The following is a 26,217-nucleotide window of genomic DNA, read 5'->3' on the forward strand; positions in this document are numbered from 1 at the left end:
TATACAAAATAGAGGGAGATGGGCACAGACGTTAGCTCAGGGACAATCTTCCTCAAGCAAAAAGAGGAGGATTGACGACAGATGTTAGCTCAGGGCCAATCTTCCTCACCAAAAAAAAAAAAAAAGCCCCTCCTGGGCAGGTTCACAACCTCTCTCTCCTCCTATTTCTCCTCCAATAATAATAATATTTACTGAGTTCACTCTGGGCTGAAACCAATACTAAGAACCTGACACGCATGACATCTTCAAATCTTCAGAATTCCCCTCGACAGGTAGGTTCAGTTAGCATTCTCATATTGCGGATGAAGCAAGAGGGACTCCGAAAGGTTGGATGTCATGCCTAAGCTAGTAAAGGGCATAGTGGGGATTTTACTCCGTGCAGCCAACTCTTGAATGTGTGAGATTGGATCTCTGTGGCCCCTGTCTCCTCATTTGTGCCCTGCCCTCCACCCCGACAGGCACTCTGCTGGCTGCCCAGTTTGTCCATGCTGTGGTAAACAGAATCATCCCAACTCCCAATGGCTTCATTGCCCCCACCAGGCATGGCTATCTTATCCGTGAGCGATTCCAGTGCCCTTCGTCAAGAGCCTCGCAGCAGGACCCTCTCAAGAACTTCAAGAAGGCAGTGTGGATGGTCAAATCCAGGCAGAGAGAAGAGCTGGCGGCTGCTGCAGGAGCACTCCAGGACTCGGGATCAGGAAGAGCCCCGGGAAATGAATCCAAATCAAACAAACGCTCACAAGTCTGCTTGATAGTGTAGAAATCCCCCATGGGGCAGGGGCTCCGGGGAGTTAGCCCCATTCAATCTGGCTGAAGCAAGACACTGTACATGCTGATGTGTATCTGGACCCAAGGCCTCAGGTTATGTGACCCAGACCTCGCTTCTCACCATCTTTCTATTCCTTTCTCCTCCTCGTGGGCTCCATTCACAGACCTGCCAACCCCAGGGTAGCGACATGGTGGCCAATATGCTCCACCTCCAAGTTCAGTAGAAAAGAGAGCTTCCCTTTCCCAACAGTCTGAACCCAAGTCCTGGCCCGGAGTCTCTTGGCCCCAGTTGGCTCATACACCCATCCCAGAACCACTCTCTCTCTCTGGGAGAATGCAGTGCTCTGATTGGCTGGCCTGACCCAGTGCCCACCAGGGCTGAGGATGAAGTCAGTACCACTGGGCTATGTGGACTGGGAACAGGAGAGGCTATTCATGGGAGGGAAACTGGCATGTTGGCACCAGGTGAAGGGATAGATGGATATGAGACCAACCAAACCACAGATGTGGACCACAGAGCTTTACATTTTATAACGCACCAGGTACTATGGTCTGATCCTTATCACAGCCCATACTTCAGGGAGGGCAGGAGCTTCTGCTCCATCTTACAGATGAGGAAACTGAGCCTTGCAGAGGTAGCTATTATTTGTTCACGGTCACAAGCCCCAAGGTTCAAGAGCTCTGAGAAGTGAGAACCTCGAGCCTTCTTGTCCCAATCCTTGTTGGACCACCTCACTCCAATTTTAGTCTCAGAAGCGTGACCCTCTGTTCTACGGAGGGCACACTCAAATGCCCACAGTGGCCAGCAAGTAACCTAGACGGTTGCTGTGCACTTGGTGAGCAGCAGAGAGCGATAGAGACGGTGGGAACATGGAAGGAATGTGCTCTGTCTTGGGTGGGCATGGGCGCCCTGACTCTACCCCAGAACTGCCATGGGGAAAGCAGCCCACTGGTGCCGGAGCTTCCTGTTGTCATAAGCGAAGCCAGAAATCCAGACTTTCATGCGAAATGTTCCCATTTTTAAAAGTTGGTGATTGGCTCAAATTTATATCCACAGGCACCTTTGGCCTGTGTGTCTCTAGTTCATGAGCTGACTTCATGACCCAAGCTGGCGTTAAAACAATAAACCTGTTACAGTTCTTCATCCCTACTCCCTGGCTCCCGAACTTTGAGTTTAAGGATGCTTTTTTTGTCTTAAAACTGGAGGCTCTTAAAAGCAGACGGAAAGAGCTGCTGACATCTCCCTGCCATGCTTTTGGACCATGTCCGTCTTGTGCAAGTTCCACAGTCAAACTCTCCATTCCACTTAAGTGGATTTTTCTCCTTTGCCTGCAACCTTCTCAAAGCCTCACTTGCTTCTGGGGCTTTTGCTATAAGATAGGAGAAGCCAAACCTTCAAGGTGCTATTCTATCTTCCTTTCATTGGATTGGGAGTTGCAGAAAAAGTAACCTTAGAAACAGAAGCTTTTGAGCTGGATGTGACCCTACCGACTAGCTCATTCAGTCATTTCCCAAACCAGGGTTCCAAGGAGGGCTTTGGCAGTTCTGCAAATGTCAGCATCAAATTTCATTTTTAAAAAATATTTTAGACTGTAATTTTAAAATGCATGCTCAGGTGCATTGGGCAGTAGGTTTTAACGTGTTGGAGGTGACTAACTTAGGATTCTCCTGCCATCTCCTTTTAACTTAGATTGTGAGGGAGCCCTTAAAAAAATACTTACTCTTTGCCACCACTTCTCTGTGAATCAGGGTTTTACAGAATGCAGAAATAAGGTGGATGTTATGACACAGTAAGATTTTAGCTACAACTTCTGGTTTAAAATGTGTGTGTCCATCTCAATAGCCCCAGTGAGAAGCAATTGCTTTGTACGTAAATACTAATTTGAATATAGAAATGGAACTTTTACTAATAAAATGCTACTCCAAATTGTTGCTTATATTGTTTTTTTTTTTTTTTTGCAGTGAGTTTTCATTTGAGAAAGAATTTGGTTGCTATGAATGTTTGACAAGAACTGGGCTTTGAGGAGGAATGACTTGCCTGAGGTCTCCCAGCTGTGGCAGAGCCAGGATGACAGCATGGTTGTTACAATCTCTACCTTGCTCTCTTACAGCTAAGCAAGACCATGTACCATCTCATCAGACTGGGACCCTTTTAACAGTTACTCCCAGACAACTGAAATAAACTGGACTGTCCCAAGATAATTGGAATATACAGCCCGTCTTGCTGCAGCAGGAATTAGTTTACGTTAAATTCTAGAGATTTTTTTTAAATTGAGGTATAACTGGCATATAACATTATAGTAGTTTCAGGTGGGCAACATAATGATTTGATATTTGTATATATTGCGAAATGCTCACCACAGTAAGTCTAGTTAACATCCATCACCACACATAGTTACAAATTTTTTTTCTTGTGATGAGAACTTTTAAGATCTACTCTCTTAGCAACTTTCAAATATGCAATACAGTGTTGTTAACTATAGTCACCGTGCTCTACACTACCTCCCCAGGACTTATTCATTTTAAAACATAAGTCTGTACCTTTTGATCCCCTTCCCCCATTTTACCTACCCCCTGCCTCTGGCAACCACCAGTCTGTTCTCTGTATCTATGAGTTCAGTTCCTTTTTTAAATTATTTTTAAATTTACTTTATTTTAAAAGTCTAAAGATTATTTATTTATTTACTTATCTCAACTTGAAAATGTTGAAAGCTACAGCAGAGTTGTAATCTGAGGACAATGAAAACGCATTTACTCACCAGCGTGGTTCTCCGATTGTCCTCTCGCTGTCAATCTTCTGCTAGACCATTTCAAAGTAACGGCCAGGACTAGGGTGATGAGAGGGAGGTATTCATCTCAGCACAAAGTTTAAGGGGGCACCAAAAACCTCAGCAATCAAATAATATTTTATTACCATACTTGAAAAAAATCAAAATGAATAAAAAATGCATCATAAACAAAATGTCAACATTTTAAATAAAAATGGCATCTGATCCTGCACTTGCATGAACTTGCCTCACTCGCCTCACCCTAATTCCAGCCCTGATGACACGGAGACACCTCACCCCCCAAGCGCTTCAGGACAGGTCTCTTAGGAAGGAGGTCATTCTCCTACATAACCACACACACCTCTGCAAACTAACAATCGTTATTTAATATCTTTTAAATAGGCATCCCTAATTTTCCTAATTAGCCCTAAAACCTCTTTTATAGCTGTTTCTTTCAAGTAGGGTCTAATTAGGATTTGGTTATCTCTTTAGTCTTCTATTCTAGAACAGGAGTCGGCAAGTTACTATCTGCAGGCCTACTGCCTGTTTTGTGAATAAAGCTTTATTGAAACACAGCCATGCCCATTCACGTACCTATTGCCTATGGCTGTTTTCATGCTACAGGAACAGAGAACGTATGGCCCCAAAGCCAAAAATATTTACCATTTGGCACTTTACAGAAAAGTGTGCTGACCCTGATCTTAAGGTTTGATTAGATTCAGGGTAAAGATTTTTTTAAATAGACTTTTTTAGAGCAGTTTTAGGTTCACAGCAAAACTGAGCGGAAGGTACAGAGATTTCCCATATGGCCCTGCCTCATGCATGCAGAGCCTCCCCCACTACAAGTGCTACATTAGTTACCCTTGATGAACCCACATGGACACATCATAATCAGAGGGGAAACATTTGTGACAAGGCTACTTCATAGGAGTGTTAGTTGCCTATTACTGCATAACAGATGACCACAAACTCCACAGTTGAAAATAACAGCCATTTATCATCCCACAGTTCCCGTGGGTCAGGAGTCCAGCCACAGTACGGCTGGGTTCTCTGTGCAGGGTCTCACAAGCTGTCATCCGGGCTGGAATCTCATGGAGAGGCTTAGAAACCCCTTCCACGATCACTCAGGTGGTTGGCAGAAGTGAGCTCCGTGCAGCTGTAGGACTGTGAGCCTCAGTTCCCAGAGGCTTCCTCTCTCCATAGGCATCTCCCCACACAGCTGCCTCCTCCTTCCAGGCCAGGAGGGTCACACCTGTCTGCTGCTGCGAGGCTCTGACCTCAGACTGTCTTTTAAAGGGTTCCCCTGATTAGGTCAGGCCCACCCAGAATAATCTCCCTTCTGATGAACTCAAAATCAACTCATTTGAGACCTTAAATACACCTGCAAAATCCCTTCACCTTTGCCATGTGGCATGCCCTAATCTCAGTCCAGAGTGGGGGATCAGATAGGGCATGCACACCAGGGGTGGGACTCTCTGGGCCCATCTTAGAATTCTGCCACAAGTCGTGATTCTGGGCTTTAGAGATTTTTGTCATAAAGCTTACCACCTGAGAAGACTTAGATTAGTTCAAAATAGGATCTTTTGATCTTGTCCTCTCAACCTTGCTAAAATACCGTCCAACGAAAGACCTACTTGCGAGTCTTATCTTAATGCCATTAAATCTGTGAAATGGTAAGGAAATTTGTGTTCCAGTTTGGTCTATCCAAACTGTCAACTCTAAGGTGTTCAATTTAATCTGTGTAGATGAGAATAGTAAAGGAAAAAATTCAACTTAGCAACTTTTTATGCTTTATAAAAATAAGAATGAAAAATGTATGTGTACCATTGTCCACATGTTGAACACACACTCACACACACACGTGCATACACACGTGCCCACAGGGAACTGGCTTGTGGTTTCCTGTTCTCCGAATGACTGAGGGCTTCCTCTGACCATATGAGATCTATGGAAAGTATGAAAAACTGACAGTGGTCCTTGAAATTTGAACAGAATCCACTCCTTGGGGAAGGGGGGCACTGTTGTGAGGACCCTGTTGGCATGTCAGATGCCCACACAGGCCTTTGGTCCTCCAGGACAATGACTGATAGGTTGCCAGGCAGAGTTAGTGTGAAAAGGACTGTCCAGACATCTGGTGGCCTCAAAGGGTTTGGGCCACCTTAGCTGCTGTTCATATGGGAATGCGCTGAAACTAGGGAGGATTCCTCCCTGGGCTGGGAGCCAGTATCATGGATGCTTCCTTCCCCTCACCCCGCACATTCACCCAGCACCACATCATTTCTGCTTTACCTTCTAAATATCTCTCTCTTCCATCCCCTCCTCTCCACCTCCACTGCTCCCTTCCTGGTCTAAGCCACCAGCATCCTTTGCCTAAAGGATGAAACAGCCTTCCTGCACCGTCCCTGGCGCCCCTCCCATCACTTCCCTGCAGAGCAGCTGGAGCATTCGCTTCTACATTCAAAGCTGCTCACGCAGCTCCTTGCATTAAACCCATGCGGTTTCTACCAGCGCTAAATGCCAAGACCAAAAGCCTTCACTCGTCCCAGAAGGATGAGTGGACTGCCCTCGCTGGCCCCTCCATGCTTATCCTGCACCCTCTCTCTCCCCTTCCCATTCCTCTGCAGTCTGAGAACACTGGTCTTTTTTTTTTTAAGTTATTCACATGTGCCAAACTCCCTCCCACCTGAGGGCCTCTGCACAGCTGTTCTCTCTGACTTTTCTCATGGCGAATGCATATGCATCCTTCAGATCTCACTTAGAATGCCACCTCCTCTGGGAAGCCTTCCTCATCCCCTGCTAGACTGGCTCAAGTCCCCCGGGTGGCAGGTGCTATTTTCCAAAAATGGTCATGGCAATATTTCTTGTCTCCCATACTATTCCAGAACCTGGCCACGCCCCAGGTTCTAGAGTCTGTTTGCCCTCCTCTTGAATTTGGGAGGGACTTTGTAATGGTCATTATGCAAAGATTGCAATGGAGATGATTCTGCGTGACTTCCGAGGCTGGATCAGAAAAGGCAACGTGGCTTCCACCTGGCTCACTCCCTCCTCGCAGATGACTGTTCTTGGAACCCAGCTGCCATGTTTTGAGGACACTGGGGCTGCGTGAGGAGGCCACATGTAGGTGTTCCCGGCAACAGCACCAGCATGGGTCTCAGCCTACAGCCAGCAGCAACTGACAGAAAGATGGAGTGAATAAACCTTCAGAAGGCTCCAGTCCCAGCCACCCAGCTGACACCAAGGGGCCAGTGATGAACTATTCTTGCCAAACCCGCCCAAATTGCAGATTGGAGTGCAAAATGAACGTTGTTGTCATTCTAAGGCTCTAAATCTGGGGTGGTTTGTTATACAGCCATAGTAACTGGAACATAGTAACTGTTACACTTGTACTTTCTCTTTGAAGTGTCTGTTACAGTTGAAGCTTTACATTTGTGTGTGTGATTATTTGATTCCTCTCCTTCTTGAAACACTGAAAACTCTATGAGGGCAAAAGCCTTGTCAGTTTTGGTTACCATTCTATTCCTGACAGCCCAGCACAGCGCCTGGCAGATGATGCACTCATTGCCAGTGTACACTCAGCTTTCCTGCACCTCTTCACATACAAAAAGAGATGCCATTTTGTCATGGATTGAATGTTCATTCCTTTAATAAATGCTCACTGATGTGGCTCTGTATCAGGAATTTGTGTTAGAGATGAAGCACAAAATGCAGGTGATGTACAAGGAACTGTGGGAGGGCAAAGGGGGGCTGGGGTAGCTTCCTGAAGGTGGGGACATTTGGGTTGTGTTTTGAAGGATGTTTAGGTATTTTCTGGGTGATGAAGAGATAGAAGAGGGCAAAGGAAATGGTATGTGCTGATGCATGGGGCCAGGGAGCAGCCGGGCTGGGCAGGCATTGGCAGGAGGTTCTGCACAGATAGGGAGGGCAGCTTGCTTGGGTGGGAAATTCTGCAAGAAAAAATTCACAAGGGTCAGGTTCTTATGGCCTTCAGTGCTGCGTGTAGGTGCTTAGATTTCTCTCACAAGAAAAAGGAAGACCTTGGAGGTTTGGAAGCAGTTGTGGAACGATCTCAGTTCTTGACAGCACTGGGGCTGGGAAAACCGGTGAAGAGGCTGCTGAACTGGTCTAGTGGGGAAGCGACGGGGTCAGGACGAGGGGAGTGAAGACAGGAGGAGGCAGACTAAGTCAAGAGCCATTCAGCAAAACTTCACCGCGCAGGACCCTATGTTAGGGTGCTGTGTGCTCATACCCCATTGTCACATCAACCCCATAAAGCACAGGGTTTTTCCACGCACTGCATAAAAATGTCCACAAACGTTTTTTAGTAAATATATCAGGCTCTGCAGATCTTAGGGTTTGTCACAGCTATTCACCCTGCTGTTGTAGCGCAAAAGCAGCCAGAGATGATAGCATGTAAACGAGTGGGCGTGCCTTGTGCCAATAAAACTATATTATACAGACACAGAAATTTGAATGTTATAGAACTTCCAAGTGTCACGAAATAATGTCTTCTGGATTTTTTCCAACTTAAAAAAAAAGTAAAAACCATTCTAAGCTTGCTTGCGGGGCCGGACAAATGCAGGCAGCACGTCTTGCTTTGCCCAACCGTGCTGTATAAACCGCATACCGCATTAATCAGTATTTCGGTTTTAGGGGCAAGATCCCACAGCGAAGTCCTCAGGAGCCCCGCCCCTCCTTAAAGTCATCAAGCCCCGCCTCCGGGGCAGAGCCTGCGCATGCGCAGCCGGCCCTGGGGGGGGGGCGCGGAGCGAGCCGCGGCTCCGACTTCCAACATGGCGCATACTGGTGGCGGCGGCGGTGGCCCCGCGGGCCGGGGGCTGAGCGGCGCCCGCTGGGGTCGCTCGGGCTCCGCGGGCCACGAGAAGCTGCCGGTGCACGTGAGTGGCGCCCCTGCCCTCCCGGGGGGGATCCCGTTGTCCGGCCCCCCCAGGCCGGCGCTCCTCACCCGGGCCCCGCCCGGCCCCGCCTCGGCCTCCCCTCTGGGCAGCCCGGGACCCCGGACCCCCGGACCCCTCACCTCGGGCCTTCGGAGGCCTGGCCTGACCCCCTCCCCCCCAGGGACCCTCGTTCCTTCCTCCGCCGACCGGGACCCACTGGGACCCTCCCTCTCCCCGCAGGTTGAGGACGCCCTCACCTACCTGGACCAGGTGAAGATCCGCTTCGGCAGCGACCCTGCCACTTACAACGGCTTCCTGGAGATCATGAAGGAGTTCAAAAGCCAGAGGTACCGGCGGGCCCCTCCCTGCCTGGGGGGCCGCCCTAGGCCGCAGTCGGACCGAGCCGGCTGGGAGCCCCCAGCCCCGCTGCCCCCAGCCCGGTGACCTTGCGCAGGTCGTCGAACCTCTCGGGGCCTCCGTTCCTTCTAGAAAAGGAGATTGGAGAGGCCCCTCCCTCCCTCGTGGAGCTGCTGTGGGGCTTCCTGGAAGAAGGGCAGGGGTCGGGGAGAGGCGACGGAGGCGGGTCCAGCAAGCACAGGGTCGGATCCCATCTGTAACTCAAAATGCTGATTTTTAAATGAATTTTGTTCATCAAGAATTTTTTAAATTAATTTTGATTTTTTTCCACGCACTGTATTAAAATGTCATTCATCTTGATTATTGAATGTTTTGGCTCCCTCTCCCCCTTAAATCTTATCCCCAAGATGAGTGCCTCCCTTGCCTCACCCTGGTATCAGGCCTGCTGGAAATAATGTGCATAAAACGCCCGGTAAGAGACCTGGCACGTAGAAAGGATCAAAAGTACATTAGCTGTGTTTTGTAGGTGAAGAATCGGTAGGTTTAGAGATAGACGGGGGACCTCATGATCACCCCCTTGTTTGACAGAAGGCTCACTGAGGCTTAGAGTGGGCCAGGGGCTTGCCCTGACCCTCCTTAGGGGCAGAGATGGCACTGGAACTTGGGTCCTCTGGCTCTCAGGTTCTCGACTGTCACGTCCTCACCATGGTGCTGCCCTCTTTGAGGAAATGTGGCAGGGTGGCTAGGGTTCCTTCCGCAAGTGGGATGCTAAGGCCTTGGGTCTTGACTGCAGCCATGAAGGCGACCCCTCTCTGCCCTTGCATTCTTACCAGACTCCACGCTTGCAGGCTGTTTGGTATTTATGTGTTGCATTCAGTTGTTGGGATCAACTCCTGTGGCATTGTTGATCCCTAATTCGTACGAAATGAAGGAATTTATCACATCACTTAGAAGGCTTTGGCCTCCTGCCACTTTTTGGAGTCCAGGACTGGCAGTTGCACTCCTGACATTTTCAGAACCAAGCTCATGTGCTTGGAGTGTTTGGGGAAGCTGTGTGGTGTAGATATTCTGTGGTTCTCGCCAGGAGGGCACAGGGAGCCCAGGCCTGGCTGCTCTCATGTTAGATCACTGCCCGCAGAATCCTACCAGTCACATTTTAGGGTGCATCGTGCCCAGTCCAGAAGCTGGTTACGTGGCACCGTCAAAGGAGTCGGGAGTAGATTTCGCTTGTAATTTGCTCCGCAAGACACTTTTGCCCACTGCTGTTCTTTGTTCCAGCATCGATACTCCTGGAGTCATCCGCCGCGTCTCACAGCTCTTCCAGGAACACCCTGACCTCATTGTCGGATTCAACGCCTTCCTTCCCCTCGGGTACAGAATTGACATTCCGAAGAACGGCAAGTTAAACGTACAGCCGCCTCTGTCGAGCCAGGTATGCAGCGGCAGTGGTTGAGTGACCTCGGCCCTCACGTGGCCATGCTGGTACTCAGGTCAGGCAGTGGGCCTCATGTGTCTCCTTGCCGGAAAGCTGGTGAAGAGCTGATGTTTTTCTAGGCGTGCTAATCGCTTCTAGCACAAATAGATCAATAGATCAAAACACCGCCACAGGCAGCCTCTGCATCCCAAATTGATCCTTTTGGAGGGTTTAAATGTAGAGTGGATGTGTTTGTGTGTGTCAGGGAGGCATTCTCCTCACACAGTTTTATGTCCAGTCAAAATAACGGTATCCACAGTCGCCAAGGGCTTGGCTTGAGGCTGTCCTTGTGAGGGCGCTAGGCAGGCCACGCTTGTGCTTGGGCATGTGGTCCCTCTGGTCACCCTCCATGCCACGCACAGAAATAAAGCGGTTGAGATGCGTGTATGAATGACCGTTTTTATTTTTGCTGTGCTGCCCGCCCCGTGGCTTAGCGGTTAGGTGCGCGCGCTCCGCTGCTGGCGGCCCGGGTTCGGATCCTGGGCGCGCACCAATGCACCGCTTCTCCGGCCATGCTGAGGCCGCGTCCCGCATACAGCAACTGGAAGGATGTGCAACTATGACATACAACTATCTACTGGGGCTTTGGGGGAAAATAAATAAATAAATAATTACCAACAGGGCGTTTGGCTCAGCTCAGGTTTGTAGCTTTGGTCCTTCTCTCTTGGGTGACAGCTAACCTCTGTAGTCCCTTCTTGCTTGATCTCACCAGACCCCCTGAGAAAAAGAACGCCTATTTGAGCTTTACTTTTCTAGGGTAACCATTTTTTTTTTCTCCACCTCGGCCCTGTTGCCATTTCAGGCATAATGTTTTGCGGCAGTGGGGCGGGGTGGGAGTGAGGGTGGTGCGGGCTGTCCGTTGCCGTAGGGATGTTTAGCAGCATTCCTGAGTCCACACACTAGGCCCTCACCCAGTGGGGACAGCCAAAAATGTCCCCAGACATTGCCAAGTGTCTGCTGGGGGCAAAATCCTCCCCCCACCCCCAGGGGTTTTAGCAGAGAAGGTAAAAATCTATGCAGGAAGCATTTTGCAGGTTTCTCCTCTGCTGAGGACGGTTGCAGTGTGTATCAATGAGGGAGTCAGGATTTGGAAATAGAACGGTGAGAGGCTACTGGTGCCTCTTTGAGAGGGACTTGCATGTAAATTCTGCCTTTTCTCTACGCAAGGCAGGCGCCACCATCAGCATGCTGTGTCATTAAAGCAGAGGAACGCATCTCGGTTTTAAAAGGAACTTTGAAGCGTGCAGCCATTGAATTCCAAAGAGCTTCCATTTCACGTTTGCAAATGGAGCCCCAGGATCCAGATGTAGGGACAAAGCCTTAGCAGGATTAGTCTTCGGCATCATCACAGCTGGGGGAGGAAACCAAGCTGATGTGCAGCAGCGTGCCGGGCACACTGGGGGGCCTGAGGCGCCCGTAAACGCTGGGTGTCCTTACTGTCACTCGCTGAGAAGGGGCCGGAGTGGAAGACCGAACCTGCGCTCTGCCTGTGGAAGTCAGCTTTCTCGATCCCTGACTGGTGGGCTAACTCCGCTCTCAGGGCTGCATCTAACGGGAGCTGCACCGCGGTTCCGTTCAGAGGTGGCCCTCCCCCAGAACAGCCTCAGGGCCCTTGCTGTCCTGCACACACGTGGAGCGCTGTTGTAGAGATAACCAGTCTTGTCTCCCTTGGCTGGCTTAGGTGACGAAGGTCCTTGACTTGGAGAAAGGCTTGACGAGAACTTTCCATAACAGCTCCCTAACAGTGCTTGTGAGTCTTGCTGTGGCTGGGAGCGCCATATCCAGGCCCCTTCCTCAGCTGCCCGCTTGGTTTCAGTCAGCATCCACGGACCTGCCAGGTGTCCAGCCCCGCTTTTCAGCAGTCGTCACGCCAGGTGCAGACGAGATGTTCTCCTAGCTTTCTGGAGTCCTTTGCGAGGCCACGGTGGCCTGAGAACTGTCCAGGGCTCCCTACACGCCAGTGCCTTAGTGATTTTTTTCTATTGGTTTTTCTAGCTTCACTATTTTGAAATACAGTTCGTTTGTTTCATTTTTTTATCTCATCATGAATCCTGTCAACTACAGACAAGGAGGGCGTAGCTCCTTAGTGCTGAGGAAGAGAAGTAGGAGAGTTCTAGCCTTTGGGGAGCCCTTTGTGCAGGGTTTCTTAGCCTTGGCGCTCTTACCATTGGGACCAGATCGTTCTTTCTCGTGGGGGCCATCCTGCACGCTATGGGGTGCTGAGAAACATCCCTGGCCTCCACCCCCCCGATGCCGGTAGCACCCCTTCCCCCAGTGTGGTGATCTAAAATGTCTCCAGACGTTGCCAGGTGTCCCCTGGGGAGCAGAATCGCCCCCGTTCAAAGCACTAGTCTAAAGGAGGAGGCAGACATGTGCGCCGTGAGGCAGGAAGCGTGGCCAGCAGAGAGCCAGAGGACCGTGGCAGGAAGAAGGTTCCTTTGCTGGGGCTTCAGCCTCCTGAGTCAGTGTCATTTTGGTTCTGGTCATCCAGCCCTCAGCTGTAACGTCACCTCAGAGAGCCCCCGCTTCCACGACATTCTCACACCACCTTGTTTTGTATATTTCAAAATAGCAAAACTAGGAAAAAAAATGAAAAATCCACTGTTTCTTGTTGGTTTGCCTTCCTTGGCAGACTGAGTCTTCTAGATTAGGGAGGACCCTTGTCTGTCTTGTTCACAGCTGTGTCCCCGTTCTGGAACAGTGCCAGGAACATGACAGAGGAACAAGACACTGGATGTGGGTAGGAAAGTGATGACTCGTGGCTCTGGGTCCTGTTGAGGGCAGACCCTGCCTCCTGGGAGCCAGCCCTTTTATGCTTGGCTGGCACAGCAGTTGGCTTGGACAGGTAAAGAGAGAAACCTAGGTGAAGCTTGTAGTGTAAATAACCCCTTAACGCTCAAAGGGAGTCTCACCGGCTCCTCTCTGGGGAGGGTCATTTGGAAAGTCAGGCAGTTCCTGGCAGGTCGCCTCTTGTGTTTGTGTCTTAGTCATTCACTGAGCAGGTGTAGACCACCTCTTCTGTGCCAGGCTCTGGGGTTTATTCAGAGTCCTAGCCCTCGGGGTGCTTGGTGGTTGAGGTGGGGACTCATGAGATACAGATGAATTTGTGAGGGGGTTCAGTGCTTTGAACAAAAGACAACAGGGCAGGGCTTGAGGAGGTGCTGCGAGCAGATGCTGAGTGAGGAGATCGGGAGCCGTGCTGGGTCTTGGAGGGAGTCTTCCTGGTGGGGGTGTAAAGGCCTGAGGTGGAATGGGTGGGTGTGCTTGAGAAACAGCCAGGAAGCCAGTGGGGTTGGGACGTGAAGTGGAGAGGGTGGGAGAGAGCCAGGAGAGAGGGAAGCTAGTGGAGAGCTCTGGAAAGGCCACTCTGGCTGCTGTGCTGGAAATGGACTGAGGGGGCAAGAGAGGATGGGGGAGGGCAGGGAGGTGTCCTGTGTGAACCAGGCAGAGTGGATGGTGCTGTTGACCAAGGGTAGGGTGTCAGTGAAAATGAGAAGTGTGGGTGATTCCAGAATGCCTGAGCCTCTGGGTAGAGTTGGCAGCACCCGCTGAGATGAGCAAGGCCTGGGAACAGTGGGGGCGGCAGGGGTGGGGGGCAGCTCTGCGGAATGTGCCATTTGAGGCCTCTTTTAAATGTCCAGGGGGGCTGTGTGGGCACACTCAGATGGGCGCGTTGGCTGTGCAAGATGGCTCATCAGTGTCTGGGAGGCGTTTCTAACTGTGCCTGGACCAGGCCACCCAGGGCAGCAGAGAAGAGAGAAGACTGGATTGTTCCAGAAGGTTTACAGCAGGGTGTCAGCAAACCATGCCCCGTGGGCCAAAGCCAGCTTGTTTCTGTATGGCCAGTGGTTTTTATGTTTTCTAAAGATTACGCTAAAGAAAAATTTAAAATTTTTTAAATGTGGTATTATTCACATAACATAAAATTCATCGTTATAACCATTTTAAAGTGTCCAATTCAGTGGTTTTTAGTATATTCACAGTATTGGGCAACCACCACCACTAATTCCAAAACATTTCTATCACCCCAGAAAGAAACTACCTCCCAATTCTCCTCTGCCAACTGCTGGTCCACTTTCTGTCTCTTCAGATTTGCCTGGTTTGGGCATTCCATATAAATGGAATCACACACTATGTGGCCTTTTGTGTCTGGCCTTCATTCAGCATGATGTTTTTGAGGTTCATCCGTGTTGTATCAGAGCTTCGTTCCTTTTTATGGCTGAGTAATATTCCACTGTATGGATGGACCACATTTTGTTCATCCATCATCAGTTGGTGGACACTTGGGTTGTTTCCCCCTTTTGCTGTACCGTGACTAGTGCTGCTGTGAACATGCCTGTACAAGGATTTGTTTGAGCACCTGTTTTTGACTCTTTGGGTGGAGACCTAGGAGTGGAATCGCTGGGTCATGTGGTGGCTGTATTTAACTGACTGAAGAGCCGCCAGACTGTTTGCCACAGTGGCTGTGCCATTGCTATCTGGCCCTTTTTGCTGAGCCCTGGTCTCCAGGGGTGGGTCTCCGACGTGTCACAGTGACTCACTGCAGGGGATTGGAAGAGGCCCGGGCACTTGAGAAGCCCCCTCGCAGTGGTGGGGAGCTCCCGGTGAGCACCTCCTCTGAAGCAAACATTGGCTCCAAGGCTGCGCCCTCTGCCCCTCCTTCCCGCTCTCTCCAGCTCCTTCCGCTGCCACGCCTGTGAGCCCTGAAGGAGCGGTGCAGACTGCTTGTGAGCTTGAGCAGGGTGACCAGCAGGTGTCCCCAGAGTGTCTTGGAATGAATTACACTGCCGGGGGAATGATATTTAGAATTTGGAATGCTCTGGATCTTTTGGATCTTTGCTTTCCATAGCTCAGACTCTCTAGAGTTGCCTCTACACCTACTGTTAGGAGCTCAGTTGTATGTCCTACCCCCCAAATTCATATGTTGAGGTCCTAACCTTCAGCACCTCAGAATGTGACTGTATTTGGAGATAGGGTCTTTACAGAGATAATTAAGGTAAAATGAGGCTCTGAGGGTGGGCCCTAATCCAATCTGATGGATGTCCATAGAAGAAGAGCAGATTAAGGACATACGGAGAGACCCCAGGGGTGTGGGTGCACAGAGGAACGACCTTATGAGGACTCAGCGAGAAGACAGCCTGCCCTCTGCTAGCCAAGAGGCTTCGGGAGATACCCACCCTGCTGGCCCCTTGATCTTGGACTTCCAGCCTCCAGGACTGTGAGGAAATAAATTTCTGTTGTATAAGCTGCCCACTCGTGGTGTTTTGTTGTGGCAGCCCGAGCAGACTAGTACATGCACCCCAGTGAGGGTGAGAGTGCCCAGCAGAGGTGTGTGTCGTGCTGATGGCTGGACAACAGTTGGCAGTGGTGGGCCCGGTGTACCCCATCCTGTTGGAGTCTGCAGGTCAGCAGTTGGTGCCAGGTGCGGTGCCGGCTGCCGCAAGGGTGGAAACAGTAGACTCGGTTTGTCCCTCATCTGATCATCCCCAATGGTGGATGAAGCCCAGTCTCTTCCCGGCCCTGGGTGAGCAGTGAGCAAAACAGATTCTCTGCCCTCATGGCATTGGCCATGGTCAGGAGTGAACAGACAATAAAATAAGTAAAATATGTTACATGTAAGAAGGTGATACCTGCTGTGGAGAAAAACAGAGCAAGAGAGAGGCTTGGAGGGCTGGGAGATGGGTAATTTTAGTTTGGCTCAGGATGGTTCCAGAAGACTCACTGAGAAGGTGATGTCCTAACAGAGACCTAAACCTGAGCTGGAGGGATCCCGACCTGCTCCAGAACCAGCCCCCATGGCTGGGGACCTGCAGGATGCTGAGGGTCACTCCTGACGGCCCAGCCATGGTCTGTGGGGAGGAGGCTGTCATCAGCACCACGCGTAAAATTCCAGTTTAGAGACGTAAGCTTCAGTTCCTTCACGGACGTGGTCCTGACCCCCACGAATTAGGATTCCGAGTGCACCAGAGAGAGACGTGTGTGTTTTCTATGTGTATTTGTGTTCACAGAAAAGCACACAAATGGAGGGCATGCTTTATGACTGGTCAGGGCCTTGCCCCTGACTTAGCAGCGGAAGTCTGACAGTCTCAGGCAAGCTGGCCCTGGCCCCTTCCCCTCCAGGGTCCCAGTTTGATCCCTCCACCTTCCCCTTGCTGCTGACAGCACGTGCTTTCACATGTGAAAACACTGTCTGAAATGGGCTGGCAAAAGGTGTGGGCAGGCTTCTTTTATAAACAGCCCAAAACTCCACTCTGAAAAGGATTAAACAATCCACTTTTTGTAAATTTCTCCCAAATGCTCATTTTTCCAAAGGTAGAGTGTGTCAAACCTTCATGTTCTTAGAATCGATTGTAGAAGGATGAGGCGGAGGTGAGGTCAGGAGACCCGCCCAGGAGCGCGCAGACGTGCCGAATGCCGAGGGAGGCGCTGTCTGCACGCTCTGTGTGCCCCTCGCTTCCCTCCCTCCAGGCCCCCAGAGGTAACCTTCTCTTGCATCCAATTAAAACACTTGGCTCTGTGCTGGGTTTCACTTGTGCTCATACAGACAGTGGCTGTCTTGCGTTTCTCACAATCTGTTCCTGGTGTGGGCCCCGACACTAAGTCACTGTCGTGTTGTTGTCAGGAGAATTCACACAGCCACAGCGACTGTGCAGAGAACTTCAAGCAGCAGATGCTGGATAAGGAGGACAAACACCAGGTGCCCTTGGAGTCGGATTCGGTGGAATTCAACAACGCCATCAGCTACGTGAACAAGATTAAGACCCGCTTTCTGGACCACCCAGAGATCTACAGGTCCTTCCTGGAGATACTGCACACTTACCAGGTCAGAGGCCTCAAGTCACACTTCTCTGTGGGGGTTCATGGCGTCATCCAATATCGGGTGCATTGGAAGCATTCATATTTTCTTGTCTGAATTCATGAAATCCTGTGAAATTCTGACTAGCTGTTTTTTTTTTTTACTGTGGTAGAATATACAAAACATAAAACTTACCATTTTAACCATTTTGAAGTGTACAGTTCAGCGGCATTAAGCACATCCACATTGTTGCACAGCCATCCCCACCACCCATCTCCAGAACTGTTTCGTCTTGTGAAACTGAAACTCCGTCCCCATTAAACACTGATTCCCTATTCCTCCCTCCCCCAGCCACCGGCACCCACTGTTCTACTTTCTGTCTCTATGAATCTGACTTCTCTAGGGACCTCATATAAGTGGAATCATTCAGTATTTGTCTTTTCGTGTGTGACTTATTTCATTGAGCATAATGTGCTCAAGGTTCATCCGTGTTGTAGCATGTGTCAATTTCCTTCCTTTTTAAGGCTGCATAATATTCCATTGTATGGATGGACCACCTTTTGTTTTTCCATTCATCTATCGATGGACACTTGGGTTGCTTCCATGTCTGGGCTATTGTGGGTAATGCTACTGTGAACATGAGTGTACAAATACTGTTGGAATTCTGTTTAGTTTTGATTTTAATTTGCTCCTTAAGGCACCTCTGCACCCAAGAAGTACTAGGAAATAGACATTAGAGAGATTAAAAAAGAACCTAAGCAGACAGTCTTCTTTAATTTTTTTATTCATGTCATAATAGTTTATAACATTGTGAGATTCCAGTTGTACATTATTATTTGTCGGTCACCACATAAATGGGCCCCTTCACCCCTTGTGCCCACCCCCCAACTCTCTTCCCCCTGGTAACCACCAAACTGTTCTCTCTGTCCGTGTTTTAGTTTATATTCCAACAGTCGTCTTTTTGTAAGATGACTTTGTTATTATTTAGGCAACACAGCTATCCTTTATTAGCATAAATAAAGTTGTAATTAGCATAGATTACAACTGGGCCCTGTGCCAGGTTCTGGGCAGACAGAGATGAATGGTGGCTGCTGCCTAGGAGTTCAGTCCAGAGGCGAAAGAAACTTAGAGATGGATTGGGGTGGAAAAGATGGGGTCTGTGTAGGAGAGGTATGTCAGGGGTCAGGGAGGGGATATTCAGGTTTAATCTTGACAAATCGGTGAGAACCATCAGGCAGAAGATTAAGGACGAAGAGTAGATGCTCCCTGCTGGGAATGGCCTGTGCAAAGGCCCAGGGGTCAGAGCAGATAGCTGGCTCCAGGGGACTTGGCAGGAAGTGCAGGTAGGCTAGTGGCTGTGTGTGTCATGCAAGGAGCTCAGACATCATCCTCCAGTGCCTTTTATTTTTCTAAAAAGCAGAACCCACTTTTAAAAATGAAATCTGCACAACCTAGTTAAGTGAAATAAAGAAGTAGGATTCTTTTTAACATAAGTGTTTAAGATCAGGTCGATGGCATTTGCTCCCCGTAAACTCAGTAGAGCTGTTGTGATGCAACAGACATGTGCCATCAACAGTGCTGGCGATGAGCATGCACCATCGGCCTCATGGCCAGCATCTGCCTGGGTCTTGTGCAGCATTAAGAGCTTCTTGCTTCTCACAGAGAAGTGGTTGCACGTGGCAGCTGTGAATATCCGATCTGTGTGGGGGTGATGTTTGTGGTCCTAGGGCTTTGTGGGTCCTTCACAGGTTCCACGGGGTCATCGCATCTTAAGGGCTGGGAGGATCCTCAGAGAAAAGGCTGGGAGGTATCTGTTCTGTCAATGGGAGTTGGGGGCCAGAGAAGTTAGACTTACTTATCCAAGGTCATGGTGATGGGCCACAGACTCATGCAGAGAGAGAACGTGAGGGGAAAGCATAGCTCGACGTCCTCCAACCAGAGCCACTGGGAGTTGGTTGAAAATGCAGATGCCTGGGCCTCACTTCAGACTTATGATTCATCAGGTCCAGCCTGGCATTTGCATTTTAAACAAGCTCCCTGGCGACTCCAACCTCAGATCATCCGTTTCTTCAAGAGGAGCTGGAAGTCTAAATTTTTGTGTGAATTATCCTGATTCTAGAACATTGGCTTGGATTTTTAAAAGACACCATGAGGGCCAAAGCAAGGAGCTCTAGGGTGAATTTGGCCACATGTTACTGTGTTTCCATCTCTCTTGGGCCTGGTTCAGACCTTAGCTCTGCCACCTGCCCCCACAGAGCCCTTTCCCTCACCACCCGGGGCCTCCGGGTTCTAATCCCCGGGACGGCCTCATGCTGGTGCTGAAATATGGTTAACTGAGGTCATTGCTTCAAGCACAGTGCTTACCTCAGGCCAGCTGTGGGCAGCTGCTCCCCATTATCCAACTTCTTACATATGTCCTGTGTGTGTCAGTTCTGCCCTGGCATGTCATGTGTGTCTCTAAAAATGACTGTGCTCTGCAAATTTGCACCAGCCACAGGGCTTATGGGAAAACAGAGTCAGGGTACATAAAAAAAAAAGATGGCACCTACTTAAAAGGGTAGCATCGTTGTGCACATGTTAAATGGCTAAGAATGGCATGAATCCTACAGCATGTCCAGCACTTGACCTTGGGAAAGACCTGAGGTTCACACTTGCACATGGGCGTGGGAAGGTTGCAGCCTGCGGTCACTGGGAGGTACTGGGAAGACCAGAACTTTGTCACCCCAGACGGGCAGGCAGGCAGGGTGGCTCCTGCCAACTGAGGGAGCAGTAGACGTTGAGGGCTGGGTGTGCAGGGGTTGTGTATTCCCACGTGGCCCCGGTTAGCTGAGTGTAGTTTTCCACACTGGCCTGCGGTTGTTCCTGGACAGAAGCCCGCGTAGGCAGACGGGGAGGCCCCCTGTGCTCCAGTCGTTCCCAGGACGGCTGTCATGCTAGGCAGATTTGTGTGTTCAGAGCAAGCAGTGGAGCAGAACTCTCTCGGGGGGACATTCCCAGGACGTGCCCTCCTGAGTCACGCCCTGAGGGATGGTGGACCCCGCCGAGTGCCCTCCACCAGCTTGCCGCTCTCCCTCCCCGCCTGTGGTTGGAGAGCCGGTTCCCCCGCCTCATGGAGATCGCCAGCCCATTGTGTCTTTGTCAATCTGGTGAGCAGGAGATGCTGCGGTGCCGTTTCCACTTGTACTTGTTGACTGTCTCTCGGTTTGATCGTTGTGTCATATGTATAGAGAGGATTTGTATTTATTCTCTGAACCGAGTGGCCTGGGCCCATTTTCTCTTTGGCTTTCACGTGTCCTAGTAGCTTTGAGGAGAGGTTGGGAAGGAGGCAGTTGTGTTTTCCTCCTAAGCGGGAGCTCTGCTCAGGGTGCAGCGGGCCGGGAGACATGAGGGCACTCTGGGAGGTCGTGCCGTGCACTCTGTCACACTCTTGGGTATAAAGTTGACGGGGACTTATTTCTAATGGCTGACTTGAGTTCTGCTCGCAGCTTCCTGCCCTCCTGACCCGGGTCCCCTCTGTCCTCATCTTGTGCTTTAGGCTCTAGGTCAGGCCGTCTTCCACCCTCCGGGCAAACAGGTCCCTTGACCTGGAAGTCCCTTCCCTTCCCTCTTCGCTCCCTTGCCTTCAAGGCCCAGCACCAGTTCTGCCCTCCCTCGTGCAGCAAGACGTGCCCCCTTGCCCTTGGGAGGGCTTCAGATTCGCTGCTCACATTGCACTTCCCCACTCGAAGGACACTTGCGGGCTGGGACCTGGTCCCTCCACGACCGTGCTCCTCCCCGACGATGCCTCCACACTCCTAGCACGAGCCCCACCTGTGGCCGGGGTTAAGGCTGTGTTGTGGAGCAAGCTCGAGATGCAAGTGCACAGAACTGTGCTCTGGCGCACGAGGACCCGGCTCAGGCGCCCTGAGTTGTCGCCAGGGAGGCAGGCAGGGCTGCTCTCTGCTGGCGGCCCTCGTGGGCTCCGCCGGCCGAGTCTCTCTTTCGTGAGCCGTCCCTCTGTCTCCTCCACGGTGGGATGCCTGTATGTCACGGCGTGGGTGCCTCGTTCTTGGTAATGACTCGTTTTCTCTTTCCTGACAATCGGCAGAAGGAGCAGCTGAGCACGAAGGGCCGGCCTTTCCGAGGCATGTCTGAAGAGGAGGTGTTCACCGAGGTGGCCAACCTCTTCCGGGGCCAGGAGGACCTGCTCTCTGAGTTTGGACAGTTCCTGCCTGAAGCCAAGCGGTCCCTGGTGAGTACAGGTCGCCCATCCGGCCGAGGTGCCACGTTCTCAGCCAAGACCCGGTGCCTCAGTGCAGCCCCCTGGGCCAGGCCAGGTTTGTCCACTGCCTAGGACATGCTGGGTTCCCCCAGAAGCCACACGGGGTGCAGACATCCATGGGCCCCCAGTGCAGGCTCCTCCTCCACATCAAGCTGGAACAGATCCTGGAGAGGCCTTCTCTGCACAGACGGTGCCCAAGCCACCAGGGCTGGTTTCGGAGGTGGAGGGTGTCCTCCCATGTCTGGTATTCCTCCCCGACCTGCCGCCCAGGACTACAGAGCCCTCACCTGCCTGGTGAGGGGCCCTGTGGGAAGGTGCAGGAAGGGTCGGGCCCACCACCGCCTCCTCTGGAGGGCCTGGGTAGTGGGGGCTGAGGCTTGGCAGTGACTGAGGGGCAGAGAGCAACGAGGGGCCTGGGACAGTGATGTTGAGGGCACAGACTGCCGTGCTAGTCTTTTGCCACCTACTGTGGCCTGAGGCCTGCCAGGCTGCCCTTCCCATTTCCTCTTTTTCTTTTATTTTCCGTGAACTTAAGGCTTTTTTAAAAAATTGAAGTAAAATTCCCGTAACATAAAATTCACTATTTTAAAGTGAACAATTCAGTGGCATTTAATGCGTCCACAATGTTGTGCAATCATCACTTCTGTCTAGTTCCAGAACATGTCCATCACTCCAAAAGGACACTCCATCCCCATTAGCAATCACTCCCCATCCCCCTCTCCCAGCCCCTGGCACCCTGTAATCTGCTGTCTGTTCTATGGATTTCCCTGTTCTGGACATTTCATATAAATAGAATCACACACTATGCAGCCTTTTGTGTCTGGCTTCTCTCACTCAGCATGATGTTTTCGAGGTTCATCCATGTTGTAGTGTGTGTCAGAGCTTCATTCCTATTTATGGCTGAGTAATATTCCATTGTGTGGATGGACTGAGTTTTGTTTATCCATTAACCCATTGGTGGAATTCGGGTCATTCCCACTTTTTGGCAATTGTAAAGAGTGCTGCTATGCCCATGCGTGTACAAGGATTGGTTTGAGTCTTTATTTTCAGTTCTTTTGGGCCTCTACCTAGGAGTGGAATTACTGGGTCATATGGTAACTGTAAGTTTAACTTTTTGAGGAGCCACCGAACTCATTTCCACAGCAGTTGTGCCATGTTATGTTCTCACTAGCAATATACTAGTGTTTCAGTTTCTCCACATCATCGCCAACACTGGTGTTTTTCTCTTTTTTTAATTCTAGCCTTCATAGTCAGAGTGAAGTGATGTCTCATGGTGGTTTTGATTTGCATTTCCCTGATGACTAATGATATTGAGCATCTCATATGCTTATTGGCCATTTGTATAGCTTCTTGGGAGAAATGTCTATTCAAGTCCTTCACCCATTTTTTAGTTTCTCTCTTTGTTGTTGGAGTTCTTTATATTTTGAATTGTAAGAGTTCTTTCTATATTCTGGACACTGGATTCTTATCAGATATTTTCCTTTGTTAGGTAGGTTGTCTTTTCACTTTCTTGTTAATGTCTTTTGCACTTATGTTTTTAGTTTTGATTAAATCCAATTATCTATTTTTTCTCTCGTTGCTCATGCTTTTAATGTGAAATCTAAGAATCCATTGCCAAATCTGGGCTCAGGAAGGTTTCTCCCTATATTTTCTTCTAATAGTTTTATAGTTTTAGGTCTTGTACTTAGGTTTTTGATCCATTTTGAGTTAATTTTTGCATATGGTGTGAGGTAGGGGTCCAGCTTCGCTCTTTTGCACGTGGAGATCCAGTTGTCCCAATACCATTTGTTGAAGAGACTATTCTGTTCCCATTGCAGCGTCTTGGCACTGTTGTTAAAAATCAATTGTCCATATTTGTATGAGTTTATTTCTGGACTCTCAGTTCTAATCTGTTGATCTCTCTGTCTGTCCTTATGCCAGTAACGCAGTCTTGATTACTGTAACTTTGTAGTAAGTTTAAAATCAGGAAGTGTGAGTCCCCCAACTTCGTTCTTCTTCAAGATTGTTTTGGCTTTTCGGGGTCTCTTGTAATTCTATATGAATTTGAAGGTCAGCTTTTCCATTTCTGCAAAAAAGGCCGTTGGGATTTTGATAGGGATCACATTGAATCTTTAGATCACTTTGGGGAATATTGCCATCTCAACAATATTAAGTCTTCTGATCCATGAACACGGGGCATCTTTCTATTTATTTAAATCTTGTTTAATTTCTTTCAGGAATGTTTTATAGTTTTCCATGTACATGTCTTGCACCTCCTTTTTTACCTTTGTTCCCAAATACCTTTTTCTTTTTGATGCCATAGTAAATGGAATTGTTTTCCTAATTTCATTTTTGGATTATTCATTGCAAGTGTATGTACAGATACCACTGCTTTTTGTGTGTTGATTTTGTATCCTGCAACTTTGATGAATCTGTTTATTAGCTTTAACAGTTTTTGTGGATTCTTTAGGATTTTCTACATATCACATCATACCATCTGCTAACAGAGTTTCCCTCCTTCCTTTCCAATTTCAATACATTTTCTTTCTTTTCTCTTTGGCCTGGTAGCTCTGGTGGAACCTCCAGTGCTGTGTTGAGTGGACATGGTGAGAGCTGGCCCCTGTTCTTGTTCCTGATCGTAGAGGCCCAGTGGGTGTGCTGCGAGCTGTGCGTTCTTCATCCACGCCCTTGATCGGGTTGGGGAAGTGCCCTTCTGTTCCCAGTGTGTTGACTGTTCTGTTTCCTCTTTTCGTCCTTCCTCTCTGCCCTTGCTGATGACTTGGAGTGTGAGCACGTGAGAGCCTCCCCACACCCCCGATGCATCCCCACTAGCTCTCCCGGGTCCTGCTTCTGAATGCAGATGTAGCGGGGGGGCCAGTTCTAGGGGCAGTGCGTCTTGGAGGGAGGGGCTCGGGGGCAACAGGAGTCTGAGTTTGGATGCTGTCAGGAATCCTGGTTGAGTCAGCAGACTTCCAGTGCATGGCTGGGGCTTGTCCTTGCCTTACTGTTTCCAGGACAAGGAGTGCTGTACCGGAGCCTCCTGGAAACACTTCTTGACTCCCAGTCAGAGACGCTCGGTGCCCGTCTGTGGGGCTGGCACCAAGTCCCGGAGCTGTAGCTTCTCCTTCCTACCCGCCTGGAGCCTTGGGCATCCTCGGGGGGCTGGGCCGAGCCCCGTGACCACGCAGCCTGGGCCTCCACCCTCACTCAGCCTCCTTGGGCACTGCAGGCAGGCATCACCTCCTGGGCCTCGTTTCCTTCTCTGTCGGCACGGGGACGACCGGCTCTCTTGCTCAGGGAGGGGGACTCGAGAGCTGTTGTCCTTCATGTGCTTCACACAGGGCCCGACGCGTGCTCAGTGCTCTGGACAGAGCAGCTGTGATTGTGGAGGAAAAGCAGGTGCAGAATCCAGCTGGCCGCCTCGTCCCTCCTCCTGGTGTCAGCATCCCTGCCGGATGTCCGCGGGGCCGCCTGCGTCCCCAGGGCCAGCTTGCTGCCGGGCCTGTGGGAGGCCTTTGGGGAGTCCCCGGGGCAGGATGAATGAAGCCCTTGTCTTAAATCCCTCCTGAGATGGAGAGCTCACCCCCCCAGAGGTGTCTGTACTGGGCCTGTCAGCCGAGCCCACCTCCACGTGGCCCTACCCGTGCATCCAACTTTCTCCTCCGAGTCCTCTGTCGGCCCCATATGTCTCTGTGAAGTTCAGAAGCCCTCCTGGGTTTTCTTCTCCCTTCTCCCAAATGACGTCCTTTGCTGTCCCGGCATCACTCCTGTCTTCCTCCTCTGTACACGCTCCTGCTCATCAAAGGCTCTCCTGACTGGCTCTGGGGGCCGCATGGCTGAGAAGTGGATGGGTCTCACCTCCTCCCTTTACTTCACGCCCTTCTTGTGTTGGTGCAGCCCGAGGCACTCAGGCCTCTGCCTCCCCAGGAGCTCGCGCTGGGTCCAGTCACCCGCTGCAAGGTCGTGTCTGGCCCCCTTGTATGCTTGGTGGCTTGTCTTTGGGTCTCTTCCTCTTGGATGTGGATCTCGCATCTCAGCTCTTCTGAACCTGGTCCCCCAGGAGATGGGCACACGCGGTGCTTTGTCGCCTCCTCGCTGCGGGAGCCTGGCCGACCACTCCTGGAGCCACCACTCCATGTCGCAGTGGCCCTGAGGACGTCTTTCCCCAGGCCCAGTGGAGGAGTCCTCAGCAGGCGCCTGGCTGGGGTGAGCCCAGGGCTGTGTGAGGGCCCTGCCTTTGCTGGGCTGAGCGCCTCTGCAGGAGGTTGGTAGAGCACTTGGGGAGCCCTGTGTGCTGCAGTTGTGGAGTACAGCGCAGACATTCGGTAACTGATGGAAGAGGCAGTCTGTACTGCGCGCCCCGACTCAGCAGTGTTTTGGCAAGGGCGGCCTTGGCTCCTTGCGTCTTCATCTTCGCAGTGCTTCTTCAGATGCTGGTTAGGTGGGGGCACGTGGAGCCTCTCCTCCCCTGGCTGTGGTCTCAGCGCCCCCAGTGGGCCTCACTCTGAATTTACAAAGTTGGACACTGACAGCGCCTGCCCTAAACAAAGAAGCATTTCCCTCAGGAAACTGCCTGCCCACACAGTTTTGTTTTTTTTTTTTTTTTTTGAGGAAGATCAGCCCTGAGCTAACATCCGTGCCAATCCTCCTCTTTTTGCTGAGGAAGACCGGCTCTGAGCTGACATCTGTGCCCATCTTCCTGCACTTTATATGGGACGCCGCCACAGCATGGCCTGACAAGCGGTGCGTCAGTGTGTGGCCAGGATCCAAACCCGGGCCGCCAGCAGCAGAGCGCACACACTTAACCACTACGCCACGGGGCTGGCCCCCACACGGTTTCTTTAAATAGCATTTGTTAGCAATTCAGCAAAGTTTTTTAGTGTATATTGGGCAATTGGAACTATCTTGTACATTTAAAA

At 50.6% G+C, this 26,217-nt stretch overlaps 2 protein-coding genes and 1 long non-coding RNA gene across 9 annotated transcripts in view; 2 read left to right on the forward strand and 1 right to left on the reverse strand.

Annotated features, from left to right (window-relative positions):
- The window catches only part of NWD1 (NACHT and WD repeat domain containing 1), a 61,740-nt gene extending 60,926 nt beyond the window's left edge, over positions 1-814 (forward strand). The window contains 1 exon segment of the mRNA XM_058563639.1: positions 459-814. Coding sequence (XP_058419622.1) covers positions 459-760 — 302 coding nt within the window. The 3' untranslated portion in view covers positions 761-814.
- The window catches only part of LOC131419015 (uncharacterized), a 30,405-nt gene extending 21,476 nt beyond the window's left edge, over positions 1-8,929 (reverse strand). Inside the window, exon 1 of one of the 2 annotated variants that reach the window (XR_009223128.1) lies at positions 8,693-8,929. This is a non-coding gene — a long non-coding RNA (uncharacterized LOC131419015). The remainder of the gene's footprint in view (positions 1-8,692) is intronic. The other variant, XR_009223127.1, reaches the window with a different exon arrangement.
- SIN3B (SIN3 transcription regulator family member B) overlaps positions 8,317-26,217 on the forward strand; it is a 40,878-nt gene continuing 22,977 nt past the window's right edge. For 4 of the 6 annotated variants that reach the window (XM_058563640.1, XM_058563642.1, XM_058563645.1 and 1 more), the window contains exons 1-5: positions 8,317-8,431; positions 8,672-8,778; positions 10,067-10,220; positions 16,885-17,085; positions 21,146-21,289. In XM_058563640.1, the coding sequence (XP_058419623.1) occupies positions 8,327-8,431; positions 8,672-8,778; positions 10,067-10,220; positions 16,885-17,085; positions 21,146-21,289 (711 nt within the window). In that variant the 5' untranslated portion in view covers positions 8,317-8,326. Of the gene's footprint in view, positions 8,432-8,671; positions 8,779-10,066; positions 10,221-11,581; positions 12,724-15,035; positions 16,741-16,884; positions 17,086-21,145; positions 21,290-26,217 lie in introns of those variants that run through there. The other 2 variants (XM_058563643.1, XM_058563644.1) reach the window with 2 other exon arrangements.

This window comes from Diceros bicornis, chromosome 20 (genome assembly GCF_020826845.1).
Source record: "Diceros bicornis minor isolate mBicDic1 chromosome 20, mDicBic1.mat.cur, whole genome shotgun sequence".
Lineage (NCBI taxonomy): Eukaryota > Metazoa > Chordata > Mammalia > Perissodactyla > Rhinocerotidae > Diceros > Diceros bicornis.